The sequence below is a fragment of the Monodon monoceros genome, unplaced genomic scaffold (genome assembly GCF_005190385.1).
Source record: "Monodon monoceros isolate NGI ecotype Baffin Bay Population unplaced genomic scaffold, NGI_Narwhal_1 Super_Scaffold_5, whole genome shotgun sequence".
NCBI lineage: Eukaryota > Metazoa > Chordata > Mammalia > Artiodactyla > Monodontidae > Monodon > Monodon monoceros.
The window spans coordinates 32,000,711-32,017,357 of record NW_021703782.1 but is presented as its reverse complement, the minus strand read 5'-3'; the positions used below and the strand labels follow the sequence as shown (position 1 = coordinate 32,017,357).

General features: G+C 40.0%; 1 protein-coding gene across 2 annotated transcripts in view; it reads right to left on the bottom strand.

Annotated features, from left to right (window-relative positions):
* The window catches only part of UBQLN1 (ubiquilin 1), a 48,710-nt gene extending 38,251 nt beyond the window's left edge, over positions 1-10,459 (bottom strand). Inside the window, exon 1 of one of the 2 annotated variants that reach the window (XM_029201636.1) lies at positions 9,730-10,459. In XM_029201636.1, coding sequence (XP_029057469.1) covers positions 9,730-9,912 — 183 coding nt within the window. In that variant the 5' untranslated portion in view covers positions 9,913-10,459. The remainder of the gene's footprint in view (positions 1-9,729) is intronic. The other variant, XM_029201635.1, reaches the window with a different exon arrangement.
* Between the last annotated feature and the right edge of the window lie 6,188 nt (positions 10,460-16,647).

Sequence of the window (16,647 nt, the reverse complement as noted above, 5' to 3'; positions counted from 1 at the left end):
GAGAACAGTACGGAGTTTTCTTTAAAAACTACAAATAGAACTACCATATAACTCAGCAATCCCACTACTGGGCATATACCCTGAGAAAACCATAATTCAAAAAGAGTCATGTACCAAAATGTTCATTGCAGCTCTATTTACGATAGCTCGGAGATGGAGACAACCTAAGTGCCCATCATCGGATGAATGGATAAAGAAGATGTGGCACATATATACAATGGAATATTACTCAGCCATAAAAAGAAACGAAATTGAGCTATTTGTAATGAGGTCGATAGACACAGAGTCTGTCATACAGAGTGAAGTAAGTCAGAAAGAAAGACAAATACCGTATGCTAACACATATATACGGAATTTAAGAAAAAAAAATGTCATGAAGAACCTAGGGGTAAGACAGGAATAAAGACACAGACCTACTACAGAACGGACTTGAAGATATGGGGAGGGGGAAGGGTGAGCTGTGACAAAGCGAGAGAGAGGCATGGATATATATACACTAGGAAACGTAAGGTAGATAGCTAGTGGGAAGCAGCCACATAGCACAGGGATATCAGCTCAGTGCTTTGTGACCGCCTGAAGGGGTGGGTTAGGGAGGGAGACGCAAGAGGGAAGAGATATGGGAACATATGTATATGTATAACTGATTCACTTTGTTATAAAGCAGAAACTAACACACCATTGTAAAGCAATTATACCCTAATAAAGTTGTTAAGAAAAAAAAAAAACGTGGCCTGTGAGGCTCAGAGGTGTCAAGCGCCTTGCCCAAAGTCAGATCTCTCAAATTCCAAGGTTCATGCTCTCTCCAAAATGCAGACCACATTTCAATGTTAATAATGACAACACCCTTTCCCCACTTCTCAAAATATTAATATAAAAACACAAATAATCATAAATAGTGGAATGAGTTAGCTCTACACATGCCAATATGGAAAGACTGCAAAGATACAAATAAAAAGAGTAAGGTAGAAGTGTGGTCAATAATCCATCTGCTTAACAGGAATAAATAGAAAATTATATATGGGTAAATAGAGAAACACGTTTCCGGACCGAATCAGATAGATAGATACACATTTAGAGTAACTTTTTTTGAACGGGTCCCCTTATTTCATACTTTTCTACATCATTTGAACTTCCTAAAGTAACAGCATGCATAATGTATTTCATTTTCTTTGCAGTCTGTATTTTAAAAATGAATAAAGCCATATCCTTTATAAAAACTGGAGAGAGCTTTAAAGGCTATACAAAATTTATCAAAAACATTTTACTAGTCTAGAAATCTGTATAGAAGCTGCTTAATCAATAAACCAAGCAGTCTGTGTTGTCGTATCTACAGAACATCAAACTAACTCAGAATGGCATGAACTTACCTGGAACAAACCAGAGTTCATATCTTCTTGTAATGAAAGTATTTGCAAAATAGAGGCGCATATATATACATTTTATTTATGCTTATAATAAATGGAATTTGTTCGGTATGTTAACTCAGTAATATTTGCATCAAACAGATTTGAAGATAGCAACTTTAGTCTCTTAATAAATTCCCAATCCTAATTTTAATGGGATTTTCTTTTTAAGCTGCTCAGATACAAAAACAACTAAAAAAATGCCTTTAGACATTTGATTGAACTACGAATAAATGTCACATTTTTCTAAGTAAATCACATTGTTAAAATAGTCCCAACTAAGTACAAAATACTGCAAACAAATCTTTAAAACACTATTTGTTCATTCACTCAATAAATATTTGCATTACTCAATGTGTGCCAAGTGCAATACTAGGTAGGTACAATGGGATTAAGAGGTAAGCAAAACACCCCTACCTTTGTAAATTCTGACAGTATGGGGTGGAGAGGAAAAAGTCCATATAATCACAAAATGGTATCAAGAGATTATAGTCATTGATCTAATTTAGATTGATGAGTCCAATCAACCTTTAATGAACTGACATTTAAATAAACCCAAAGGCTGAAAAGCCAACCAGAGGAAAGTCAAGGCAGCTTGGAGCAGTGGTTAGGTGTGGGCTCCAAAGTTAGTCACTGGATTTCAATCTAGGCTGCACTATTTAACAGGCGTATAAATTTAATCACATTACTAATCTGAGTTCCGGTTTCTTCACTTTAAAAAGGAGGAAACAACAGTACTTTCATCATAAAGTGAAACTTAAAAAAAATAACAATAATGCAGTATGCCTTGATAAGCCTGGAATAAGTACTGTTATGTTACTGTCATTAGCAGCATTGGCAAAAGCTCAGAAAGGGAAAGAGCTAGTGATAGTTGGAGGGAAAGACTTAAAAATGGCTGAAATGCAGTGAATAAAGGGGGAGAGGTAAGTAGGGAATGAAGCATGAAGACTTTATTAGCTATGCTATCTAATTCGGAAGTCTCTAACCAAATGTGGTTATTGAGCACTTGAAATGTGGCTAGTCCAAATTGAGATGTGCTGTGTGTGTAAAATACACACCAGATCTTGAATGCCTAGTATGAAAAAAAAAGTAAAATATCTCAATTTTTGAAATATCAATTACATGTTGAAATGATACTTAAGATATACTAGGTTAAATAAAACATATTTAACATTACAATACCCAAATGATAGAAACAACCCAGTGACACTGACAGCTGAATGGATACACAAAGTGGGTATATACATACAATGGTATACACATACAATGGAGCATCATTCAACCTTAAAGAGGACGGATATTTCTGTCACATGCTACAACATGGGTGAAACTTGAGGACACTACGCTAAGTGAAAGTCAGTCACAAAAGGGCAAATACTATGATTCCACTCTTATCAGAAAGCTATAGTAGTCAAATTCATAGAGACCAAAAGTAGAATGGTTGTTGCCAGAGGCTGGCAGGAGGAGATAATGGGGAACTATTGTTTAACAGGTACAGGGTTTCAGTTTTTCAAGGTGAACAGAGTTCTGGAGATGGATGGTGGTGATGGTTGCACAAGAATATGAATGTATTTAATGTCACTGAACTGTACACTCAAAAATGGTTAAGATGGTAAATTTTATGTTCTAAATATTCTAATAAAAAATTAATTTTATTTTTGAAGTGGCTGAGAGAACTTAAATTACATATGTAGCTTGCATTATCTCTATTGGTCACACTGTTAAACTTAAGTCATGGCAAAATTTTCCAATGAGAAGGGTTTTGAGGAAGTGTGACAAAATCGAGATCCAGTAAGCCCTAATGCCCTAAAGGCAGGGGTCAGCAAACTTTCTGTAAAGGGACAGATAGTAATGCTTTCAGCTCTGTGGGCCACATGGTCTGTCCTGAAAGCATAAATAGAGACGTGCATGGGCATGGTGGATTTGGCCCACTCTAGTTTGCTGACACCTGCCTTAAGACACCCACTGTAAGCAATGGCTCCTACCAGCTAGACTGCTGAATTTTCAGGAACTGTGTAAGCCAGTTTAGAATCAGTAGCCTAAAATCTTCCATGGTGAGAGGTATTTACAAATGGAAATCAGCAAACACTACAGTAAATCAGTGCTGTTTTTCCCCAAAGAACTAGTTGATAAAACATTTAGCAGCACACCCTACTTTATGTAAAGAATTAACTTCTCGGGCTTCCCTGGTGGCGCAGTGGATGAGAGTCTGCCTGCCGATGCAGGGGACACGAGTTCGTGTCCCGGTCCGGGAAGATCCCACATGCTGCGGAGCGGCTGGGCCCGTGAGCCATGGCTGCTGAGCCTGCACGTCCGGAGCCTGTGCTCCGCAACGGGAGAGGCCACAACAGTGAGAGGCCCGCGTACCGCAAAAAAAAAAAAAAAAAAAGAAATGCTATTCTAGAAGAATTGTTCCAGTAACCAGAAGCGAGAGTGAACACCCTGTGGCAGTCAAGAGTGGTTAGCTAAGGGGAGAGCAGTTTAAAACGAAGCTGTGAGAGGAGGGCTAGAAACCAATGAGATTATGTACACACTCAGCCATCCAAATCCACAAATGCAGAGGGCGACTGTGGAACTTGAGCATTTGTGGGTTTTGGTATCCACAGTGGGTCCTGGAACCAATCCCTGGCAGATAGCGAGGGACAACTGTACTGCATTCACTAATGACTGAACAACTGGTCGTAATTATTAATTACACATTATCATGCATATGACAGATTCACTTGTAAACAAATATTTACTGAACACATACTATGTGCTAAGCTCTGGTAACACAATAATGAACAATCACAGATCCTCTCTAGCAAAAAAAAAGCATTAATCAAATAATCACATATAGACTTTAAATTGTAATAAATTATGGCCAAAAACAGGGTGCTGTGAGAAAGTACGATGGGGAATCCCAACCAACTCTGGAAAATCAGGGATACTTCTTTGAGAAAGTGACCTTTGCATTGAGAATGGGCAAAGAGTAGGAGGCGTTCCAGGTAGCAAGAACAAACTGCACAAAACTCCTGAGGCAGGAAAAAAAATGTGATTAACAGGTCAAGGAACTAAGAAGTCAATAAAGCAAGAGCCAAGGAGGAAAGATGGTGTCAGAATGGAGACACAGGATAGAATCTTATCTCACAGGGCCTCATGGCCACATTACATAAGTCCAAGATCAATGGGGAGCTGTTAGTTTTATGTAGAGAATAAAATGATCTGATTAATATTTTTCAGAGATCGCTCTAGGAATTAATGGGGGAGACTGACCAGTAGGCTACCACAGTTTCTAGGCAAGAAATAACGGTAATTTATTGAAGTCAATCCTCAATCTTTTTTTTAAATTAATTAATTTATGTATTTATTTTTGGCTGCCTTGGTCTTCACTGCTGCGCGCGGGCTTTCTCTAGTTGCAGCGAGCAGGGGCTACTCTTCGTAGCGGTGCGTGGGCTTCTCATTGAGTTGGCTCCTCTTGTTATGGAGCACAGCTCCAGGCGCGCGGGCTTCAGTAGTTGTGGCACGCCAGTCTCAGCAGTTGTGGCTCACGGGCTTAGTTGCTCCATGGCATGTGGGACCTTCCCAGACCAGGGCTCGAACCCGCATCCCCTACATTGGCAGGTGGACTCCCAACAACCACTGCGCCATTAGGGAAGCCCAATCCTCAATCTTATAAGTATCTACGTAATCTATTAAATACTCCATTGCAGCAATTTTTGGCCTCAGGGCACAACTCTTACAAATTTGAACCCCCAGAGTTTTTGTTTATGTAGGTTATATCTACTGATACACTAGAAATTAAAACTGAGAAATCTTTGAAAAATTCATTCAAGATAACAAACTCATTACATTAAATGCCTTTTTTATGAAAAATAGCTATTTTCCTAGTTTGAAGAATAGCACTGTTTTAAATTTTTGCACATCGCTTTAGTCTCATAATAGAAGACAATTGGATTTTCACATCTAAAAGATTCTGAAAAAGTACGCTGCTTGTTTGTGATAAAATTAGAGTGAAAAACACAAATAACCTCTCAGAACTATCATGAAACTAATTTTGATCTTATGATCCTCCGAGAAGGGCCCTGGTGACCCCCCAGACCATATTAAGAACTGCTGCTTGAGCAACAGGAAGCCAAGCAATCACAGTAAGGTACTTCATAGCAATTAGGAAGACTACGATCAAAGACAGACCAATAACAAGTGTTATACACAATGGAAAGTGATTGGAATCCTCATGCACTTCTGGTGGGAATAAAAATTGGTACAGCCACTTTGGAAAATAGTTTGGCAGTCCCTCAAAAAGGTAAACACAGAGCTATCACATGACCCAGTAATTCAACTCACAGGCATATGCTCAAGAAATATGAAAACATATGGCCACAAAAAACTTGTATAAGTATTCACATAGGCGTTATTCATAATGGTGAAGAAGTAGAAACAACCCAAATGTCCCTCAACTAATTGAAAAATAAAATGTAACATATATATCCATACATGGGAATATTATTCAGCAATAAAAAGGAAGTACTGATACATGCTACAACATGGATAAATGTTGAAAACATTATGCAAAGAAACAAGCCAAAAGTTTTCAAAATCTGGTGTGTATTTTACCCCTACAGCACATTTCAAATCAGTCTAGCCATATTTTAAGTGTTCAACAGTCAGATGTGGCTGGTGGCACCACTGTGAACAAGAGTTCTAGATCTACCCTATAAACTATAATTTTAAATGATGTTTGTGATGATGACACTGATGCAATATAATTTCTCTTATCAAGGAAAGGTTCACTTCTATTCAATACATAATATTTACGTTATGTCTAAGTATGCTAGTATTTTTCTAAAAGATTCAAGTGACAAAGGTATTTTCTAAAACTAGAATATACACTGCCTGAATACTTCACGTGACTGCATTTCAAAATCTTACACTATAATCTAGAGAGCCACAAAAATCCCAGAACAAGCTAGTTAGGAGCTTGTATACAAAACTGCCCTTCCCATTCTCTGCACTAATTTTAACCACTCACACACAGACAACATTCCTCTGGACTTCATCTTGTTTAACACTTAGAAATCCTCAAACTGTTTCCAATAGAAAATAATGAATAATTAATAGAAAACATAATCTCATACACAGGGACTTTTTGCCATTACACATTTTTAAAAATCTATCTACTTATATTATGAAAACCCTTATTAATGAAATCATCTTGGAACATACATAGTGAAGTTTATATTCTAACCACCTTTAGTTAGAAATTTAAACATTACTCAACTGATTCTGAGTACGCAATGAAAAATAAATTTCACTTTAATTTTAATAAAGTATAAGCTTTATTATCAATTGAACAAGTTAAAAGTGTTAAATACAAACTGTATTAAAGTATCTTGTTTCTGCCTGTTATATACAAACAGAAATTGAGGGAAAAACAAGAAAATTAATAACCACCTTACAACTTTTTTATACCTAAGAGATTTAATATAGTTTCATCAATTATTAGAACATGTTCATATAAATACTACTTCAGCATAATGTATTGAGAATTTACATTATATAGAAACAGTGAAAGAAATTTTAAATTGCAGAAAATGGGATTTGCCTGATAGAAAGCCTAAGCTTGCAATATTATCCTTTTGTAGGTCTTTTGCTTACCCTCTTTACCTCTAAGATTAGATAAGAATTTTCTGAACCAAATACTTCCCAATTTTTTACTAAACATTTTTAGTGAAATCTCAATGTCATTAAGTTCATTTTAATGACAAATTTTAATCTGTAGCAAATAGTTTAAATCTGTGAAACCCTTAGAAAAAATTTAAAATTATAAAATGACAGATCCTTTTTTTTGTGCTTCAGGTGGAATTTTACAAACCATGTGAAAACTACTTTTCTTATTCTTGTACATTTTTCTGTATGTACTTCCCCTAACAGAGCCCATAGGTAGTTCAATGTCTTCTGGTTCTTGACGCAGTGATGAGCTTCAATTTTTATCACGTTTTCTGCTTCAACAGAAAGTATTCGTCAAAACAAAAATTCAACTGCCATGACAAAAAGTTGCTACAGAGAGACTTTAATTTTATCTATTAAAATTTTACTTTGGTTACAGAGGAGTAAAACTAAAACTTCCACAGAATTTGAAATTCTAGTTTCACCATCACAAAAAGTTAAAAAATCCTCACAGATAAAAGCATAATAAACTGAACTAAATGCATTCTTCTATTTACAAAATATTGACTTTATTTCTAATCTTTTACAGTAAAATACTGAAAGCAGCCAGGATGGCGAAGACCTGAACCAGGAATCCTAGATAGAACTACGGGCTTCAAAAGTTAATATGGCTACACACCCACTAAAAAAAGACTGATACTATCAAATGTTAGTAGGAATGTGGAGCAACGGGAATTCCCATGTACTGTCAGTGTGACTGTAAAATGGTACAAGCACTTTTAAAAAACATAGTTCCTTATGAAACTAAACCTACAGCTACGCTATGACCCAGTCATTCCACTTCTAAGCACTTCTAACAGGAGAGATAAACGCATTTGTCCAACAATACAGATTTGTATAAGAGTACTCATAGCAACTAACTGGAAAGAGCCCAGGTGACCCTCAACAGGAAAATGGATAGATTATGGTGGTATATTCATACAACGGAAGACAACACAGCAATGAAAAGGAAAGAACTACTGAGGATACACGAGACTTAAAAACACTAAGCTGAATGAAAAAGCCTTTCCCAAGAGTACATACCATATAATCCCACTTATGTGAAATTCTAGAATAAACAAAATAAGTCCATGGAGGAAAAATATCAAAACACTGGTTGACAGAGGGGAGTGACTGAACTGACTGGAAAAGGGCAAGAGGGAACTTTCTAGTTAATTACGAAGTTCTACAACTCCATTAGGCTTCGGATTAAACAGGTGTATGTATTTGTGTAAACTCGTGGAATGGCAACCGTGCACATTTCACTGCAAGTCAAACTTACGTAAAAAAAATTTTAAGTTAAAAATTGAACTCAGGTTAATGATATGCACATTGCTTAAGTGCTTTTTAAGGGTAACATGTACTAATACTTGCAACTTACTCTGAAATGCACCCAAAAAATAAAATTGACTGATAAATGATTAATTGTGCCATACAGCAAATAAAGCAAAACTCTCATTTAGGTGAGGGACACATGGGTGTTCACTGCACATTTCAATTTTCCTGTAGGTCGCAAAATATTAAAATGTTAAGGAAAATTTTTATAGGAGAATTGAGAGACCAAAAGAAGTGATTCAATAGGTGGTCAAAGTTTCTCACTACACACCACCTTTCAGAATTACATAAAAAAATACCCCAATCATTTATTATTCCTAGGGCAATCTGTAGGTACATTTCAGGAATTTTTGCTTCTTCATAAACTGTTCACATTGCCTGAAATCAATTCAATAATTAGGGCAATATCCTGGGACATATATTCAACAACAAACTAAAACGATTTGTTAAATTCCTCAAGATTATTAACTACAAAATTTGTATTCCTGAACAGATTTTAAGCCGTGAATTATTTTTTATTTTTCTCCAGTAACTCCAATTTCGTTCTCTTTTATCAGATTGCAAGCGCTAGTATCTGAAGAACATAGCTATCCCTCTAAAATGAAACAAAATCCTCCCCAACGATTAGCATCTAAGGGATAACAAATATACTTTAAAAAGAAATCCAGCAAGTCGTAACTGAAAGTCATCCACCTTTCTCCTTAAGCCTTGTACTATTAAGATGCGGCTGAAAGCAATTTCCACATTACAGTTAATTTTTTCTTTAAAGACTGGAAGGTGGGAAAGATTTCAGCAGAACTAAATGTACAAGTGATCCTCACCCCCCAAAATCCACCTTAACCCGCAGGCAGGTAAAACAATGAGCACCCCCTCTTTTTTTCCTTCATGAGGCAAAACCGCGGACTAGGCTAAGGCAAACCCTCGCCCAGCCTCCACCCCGCCTGGAGCCAGGCGGCGGGTCCCTTTCCTTTGTGAGGAGCCGGAGGGAGGCGGCTGGGGGCGGGGAGCTGGAGGAGGCGGCTGGGGGTCTGCGGACGCCCGAGCAGGAGGAAGGCGCTGTGGAAAGCGGCGTCGGCACGTCCCGCAAACAGGCCGCGCGGCCCCGCCACAAACCTCTGCGGCGTCCCCAGGTGCAAACCCACGAACCTGGGTGTGATCTAACTTGGGAGGAGGCCCGGGAGAAAAGCCGAGGGCAGCTCCGGGGACGACCCCCTCCTCCCAGGCCCTTGCAAAAGCTTCTCCCGCCGCGGGAGGAGGTCCTGCCGCCATCCCCACCCCGCCCCGAGCCTCGGGCGGCCCTCACCTGCTGGACGGAGCTATTCTCGGGCACTGCGAACTCCTCCTTCTCCTTCGGGGTCTTCACGGTGACTTTCATGATCTTGGGTTCCGTGGAGGCAGCAGCGGCGGCGGGGGCGCCAGCACCTTCGGCAGCGGCGGCGCTGTCCTGGGAGCTCGGAGGGCCGCCGCTTTCACCATTCTCGGCCATGGCGGCGGCGGTGACTCAGGCGCGCAGGAGGGAGCGGGGGAGCCAGGGGACGCCAGAGCCGGCCAGCCCGAGCAGCGGAGAATGTGGGGCACGTCGCCTCAGTGACAACGGGCGCAAGGCCGCCGTAGCGGGCGAGGGGCCGCGGAGCTTGGCGTGGGCTCCGGCGCAGGCCCGGGTCGGGCGCTCAGCAGCCGCCGTGTGCTCAGACGCCACTCGGTCGCAGCGACATCCGCAGCCGCCGCCGCCGCCGCTTCCTCCTCCCCGCCCCTCCCCCCACGTCCCTCCGCCGGCGCCGCGCGGGGCACGCCGGGTAACGTGGCTGGCGACGTCGCCGAGTCATGCCTGCCTGCTGCCGCTTGGAGCTCTGGCCGGTTTTCTTTCTCTCTCCCGTTCCATTGCAAAGCGTAGGCGCGTTCAGAGAGACGGACTAAAAACAAAGTGGGGCGGAAGAGGTCAGTTCATTCCTTTTTACCCCTTTACCAAAAAATGAATTTGCGGCTTCTGGGAGGCACCGTAAGGGCGCACCGGGATGACGTCACGGCTAGCGAAATTACTGGAAAGGGGGCTCGACCACTGGGCGCTGAGGTCGGAAATACGCCTGCGCGCTGGCGGGCTAGGTAGTTTCTTCCACCCAGTCATCTCACACCCCGCGGTTACGGTGCGCACCCACTCCGCGCCTGTGCTGGCTTCGCATACCCCACTGGGAGGAGGGTCTGAAACATGCCTGCGAGGTTTTTTTGTGGTTCATTTTTTTTTATGTGGTTCATTTTTAAATGTGCTTAAGTTTTGCATACTTGAAAAATTTAAAACGCTTGCTCTTACAGTCCGGTGCGCCGGAGGTGAAAGGTTAATGGAGGAAAAAAAAATCCTTATCATAACGAAGGGAAAATGGTGTACGCGCCTGTAGCTTACCCTGAGCAGTTACGCGGAGTCATTGCTCCACGACCAGAGCTTCCCACCCTCGGGTCAGCCCGGTTTGGTCAGGTGATCAGGCCACCTGTGTTGACAATGGCCTTCGCTCCCGCGCTGACAGCCCTGCTAGCCCACCCCTGAATTCTCTGTGAATGCGGTTCCCCAGGATGTTTGGGGCAGAAACAGGGTACCCAAGGAGTGCCCACCCAACTGGGACAGTTTAATGTAGCTGAGGTGTTCATTTTATATTCTATCAAATTAAGTTACTGCTCCATTTCAGACTTTAGGTGGCATTAAAGGTAGTTCAAAAATTATTATCGATGTAGTATGGGTACAAATAAGAAACAGGAAGTTAATTTTCCCGTAGAGAATTCTAAATTTTAAATGACCTCGTCATTTGCCTTTAAAGATGACTTGCAAGGAATGTACAACACTGGACCTGAACTTTATTAACCAGTATTGCAAATGTAAACTCTTGACACCACACCGTGTATGCAAAGATACACTGTGTATTTCTGTTCTTAAACCATACAACTGTGTTCTGGCTGTAAGTACGCTTGCATGAAGACCACTTTTTAGCAGGGACATTTTGGAATCTGGGTCTAAGAGAAGTTCTTAAAGTATAAATTGCAATATAGACATCATTTCATATCAGCTGTTTCTGGCAGCATTGTTCAATAACATGAACAAATTACACAAGGCTTTCTGCTAAAGGATGACTATTTGCTTATGTTTACATGTGAGGTAATCATTACTTCTCAAGGTAGAAAGTTCCACCACTGGAAAACCATTTATATCTAACCCTACGCTTATGAAATTGCTCTATAATTATCTGTGTCTACATTAATTTCTACAAAATTCTGATGTCTATGCACAATTTATGAAGTAATATAATTTACCTATAAGAATATACGGTATAGTAATTCATTATGGCCCTTTTTAGAAACAATCCTACCTTTTAAGAAACTGTTGGATGTGTGGGTCTAGATCAGGGATCAGCAAACTTTCAGAGAGGACCAAATAGTAGATATGTTGGGCTTTGTGGGCCATACATTTCCTGTCTCAAATACTCAGCTCTGCCCTTGTAGCACAAAGCAACCATAGACAATACATACATGACTAAGCCTGGCCGTGTCCAAGTAAAACTACTTACAAAAACAGGCATAGGATCTGATTTGGCCCACAAGGTCTAGATTTCTATTTGAATTTCTTTTGAATGATTTTTGTTTATTAAATAGTCTGGAAAAAAATTACAAGAGCATATTTCATTCATTCTATAAACATTAATTGAGCACGTTAATGTCCAAATACTGTGTTGAGGATACAGAGACAAATAAGATTCAGTCTCCGCCCTCAAAAACCTTGCGGGGGGGGGGGGTTAGAAGAATGAAGGGAGGTGGAGATAAGCAGTGCCGTGGTGATATATGTTTAATAACCAACTCTCCAGAAAACAAGCTTTGATTTTTTAGCATTTCCCAATCTCCTTGATGTAAATACTTGCAAAATGGCCAATCTCAAGCTACCAACTTGTGGTCCTTGCTCACAAAATTCCTAAAATTTATCATTCAGTTTTCACAAGCCAATATGAGCCAGATCTAACTGGATAGATCCCTTTTTATAAGTCTCAATATTCAGAATTAAAGTATATTAATGAGATTATTATTCACATGGTAGAAGAATTCTTCCTTGACAAAATGAGTCAATCGATTCAGTCAATCAACAAGAATTTATTGAGCAAACTTTAATCCTGTGTCCAGGATTAAACTTACATAATAACACAAGATGGTACATATGTCAAATAAGTGGTGTAAATAACACGCCTTCATCATGTTACTCCCCTACTCGAGATCCATTCTAAACTCCCATTGTCTCAAAACTGAAGCCCAAGCTTCTTAACTGGATGCAAGGCCTTCTACAACTAACTCCTGGTCTTTCAAGCTTCACTCCCATTACTTTATAGATACAATCTGCTGCAGTCAAACATATTTACTCTCATCTCTAGAAGCACATGTACATTGTAGTTTTCTCACCTATGATCATTCCTTCAAGTCACTACACCCCCTGAGTTTGTGTCCATTATTGCTGCTTTCTCTCTTAGAAAACACCCAAGCAGGATAATTTTTTCCTCTGACCATCATAATCATTTGTACACTTCACCAGACAATTCATCACTTGTAACATACCTTCTATTATCTAAAACTGTTTCTCCTGCTACCAGTCTAGTTCACACCCTCATTAATTCTGGCCTAGATTGCAACAATAACCTCCTACAGATTCCTTTGCCTCAGTCTAAAGTCACCATCCTCAAAACTATTTTCTATTGGTGCCATATGTTACCCTTCCAGAACTAAGCTTCCATTGTGACACCCAGAAAATTGTCATTAACTCTCACCAAACTTTCAGAATAATATCTAAACTTGTGGCATGGCGTCCAGGGCCCTCTGTGACCAAAAAACCTTGCTCCTCATTCATATCTTACCCTCAACCAAGTGAGTCCACTAAGCATTCCAAGCTTGCCTTGTGCTTTCCTGCCTGTAGGTTTCTACACAACATTTTCACTGCAAGTAGAAATTCTTCCCTCTCATTTTGACTTGTTTTACCCATCCTTCAAGACTACCTGAAATGTGATATTCCCTAACAATTTTTCCCTGATTACATTTTTTGATCAGACATATTCTCTAAATATATTCCCATATGACTTTATTACCTTTCTGCTGTCACTTATCACATTCCGCCTTGTGTTACACTTAAATTATGTGCATATTTCTTTTATTAGACAAGGTCCTTGAATACAGGGATCAAGTCTTAATCATCATTAGTACCACACAATGCCTAAGCTAATTTCTTGGCAAGAGAGCATTTACTGCTAACATGAATTGTTGAACTGTCATTTTTACCACTAGAGAAGAAATTCATTTAGATCAGTAAATCATATTTTATACTCCTTTGTCTCCTCCAAGGTTTATAGTGCAGTGATAGGTAGATGATAGATAGATAATACATACCATACATAACCTGAGCCTTATTTGCTTTGCAATAGTTTCAGAGGAAAGAAACATTATTCACTCCCTGCTTGGTGCCAGGGAAGGAAAGAGAGTCAGAGAAGGATTTTAAAGGAAATGATTTGAGCCAGACCTTGAGGAATGGATATGATTTGGTTAAGTATGTTGAAAGGGGCAACTTCATGAGAAAGATGCAGTGGTGAGAAATAGAAACTCTGCTAGGACACTGATCTTAAACTGTGGTCTACAGCCTAGGAACAGTCCACAAATATTTCTAGGGCTACTTCCAAATCAAAGGGAATAGGGTAAAATGTTCAGTAAGTTTCTGAGCCTTAGGACTGCGGAATAGGTGGTGAGGATGGTTGTTTATTAATTTGTCAACTAAAACTTTAGACCACTGGGTAGAATGTACAAATACGTCTACAGCCACCACAAGCTTTGAATACAAGCTGCTAAGTAGGATCTCACAGCTGTGCCAGCCACTGCATAACACACAGAAGCAATGAGGGGGCCAGCAGAGGCACAAGGGAAGAGAAACCTCTCTGAAGAACACACCTGTGTTCTTATTTTGCTCCAGTCTCACCATTTCTTTTTTTTTTTTAATTTATTTATTTATTTTGGCTGTGCTGGGTCTTGGTTGCAGCACGCGGAATCTTCATTACAGCATGCGGATCTTTTTTTTTTAGTTGTGGCATGCAGGCTCATAGTCGCGGCATGCGGGCTTCTTAGTTGTGGCATGCGGACTCTTAGTTGCAGCATGAGGACTCTTAGTTGCAGCATACAGGATCTAGTTCCCTGACCAGGGATCAAACCTGGGCCCCCTGCATTGGGAGCATGGAGTCTTACCCACTGGACCACCAGGGAAGTCACTCACCATTTCTTTTTATTTGTTTATTTATTTATTTATTTATTTTTGGCTGTGTTGGGTCTTCGTTTCTGTGCGAGGGCTTTCTCTAGTTGCGGCAAGCAGGGGCCACTCTTTATTGCGGTGCACGGGCCTCTCACTATCGTGGCCTCTCTTGTTGCAGAGTACAGGCTCCAGACGCGCAGGCTCAGTAGTTGTGGCTCACGGGCCCAGTTGCTCCGTGGCATGTGGGATCTTCCCAGACCAGGACTCGAACCCGTGTCCCCTGCATTGGCAGGCAGATTCTCAACCACTGCACCACCAGGGAAGCCCCCCACCATTTCTTTTTAACTTTTATTTTGAAATAATTATAGACTCAGATGGAAGTAGCAAAAATAGTACTACAAAGAGTCTCTTGTACCCTTCACCCAGCTTCCCCCAATGGTGACATCTTAAATTTTTGCTGCATAATATCAAACTAGGGAATTGATATGTTAACTAGACTACAGACCATATTCAGTTTTCACCATATTTTTAAATCTTCATTGATTTGTGCATGTGTGTATGTGGTTCTATGCAATTTTATCCTATGTATAGATGCATGTAACCATAACTAGGTGCCAGGATACAGAACTATTCCATCACTGGTCTCACTGTTTTTTATTGTTCCTACACAGCAGGGTTTCTCAACCTTGACACTACTGAAATTTGAGACCAGATCATTCTTTGTTTGCAGGTGGTGGGTTGTGGTCCTGTGCATTGTAAGATGTTTAGCAGCATCCCTGACCTTTACTCAGTAGATGCCAGTAGTACTACCACCCCACCACTATTATGACAATCAAAACTGTTTCTAGACATTGCCAAATGTCCCTTGGGAACCAAGCTGTACAGAGAGCTGGTGGGATCATCCCTACTATCTACATTTTTCCTAGTCCTCTGTCACAAAGTAGAATAGCAAATGTTATCAAATATCAAAAAATCATATTTCACTACAGCCTCTTTATTGATTATATTACTCGTGATAAACCTTACTTTGGATTTTCTCCAATATTGGTAAGTATTGCCAGGATTCTGTTATAAACTTGCTTTTAGTGTTATTACATTTCACCTACTGATCTCTTATTAGGAGTCTGAATTTATTCAGGCCTTCTGAAAATGCCTCAAAATATTCGTAGACTATTCTCTTTTGACCTCTCTTATAAATAGGATACTACTGATAACCTGAGACACAGTTCCTAGGGCAAGCCTTGAATATCTTACAGAAGTGGTAAGACTGGTTCTCCTGGAAACATACAAATACAGGGATAAATATTTTTGTAATTAGACTCAAGCTTGGTTTTATTCTGCGTAAAACTCCAAGCCTTATGATTTCAGAGGACAAATTTATTCAAACACATGTGTTTGGAATGTGTTTCCTGACCTTAGGAGGTTACCTTATATGAAGAGTCTGCCACCTTGTTGTATAAACTAACCAAATGAGCCATGGAGAAATTTTAGGTGCTCTCTGAAGGCAGAGAGAAGTAAGTTAAAGGGTACAAACTCTATGAAGCAAATCATCTAGGAATTTCAGAGAATAATAATGCTTCTGGAAAAAAAAAGAATGCTTCCGGATGCTGGGGAGTTTTGTAGCACTCAAGAAGGCAACTTAAAGGGAATTCCCTGGCAGTCCGGTGGTTAGGACTCCACTCTCTCAATGCTGAGGGCCTGGGTTCAATCCCTGGTTGGGGAACTAAGATCCCACAAGCTGCACAGTGCAGTCAAAAAAAAAAAGGCAACTTGAAGATGAAAAGTGTTAAAAAAATTTAGTCATCCAATCCTTTCATTTCATCCAAATAATTCTTAAAATCTTGGTTCTCAAATGAGTTGAAAGGTGAAGACAACATCATAGCTTATCTGAGTTGTTCTATAATCTAACAAGGATTGTGAAGGGTTTGAGATTTTTTCCTACTTATAAGCTAACAGTTTCATGGAATACTG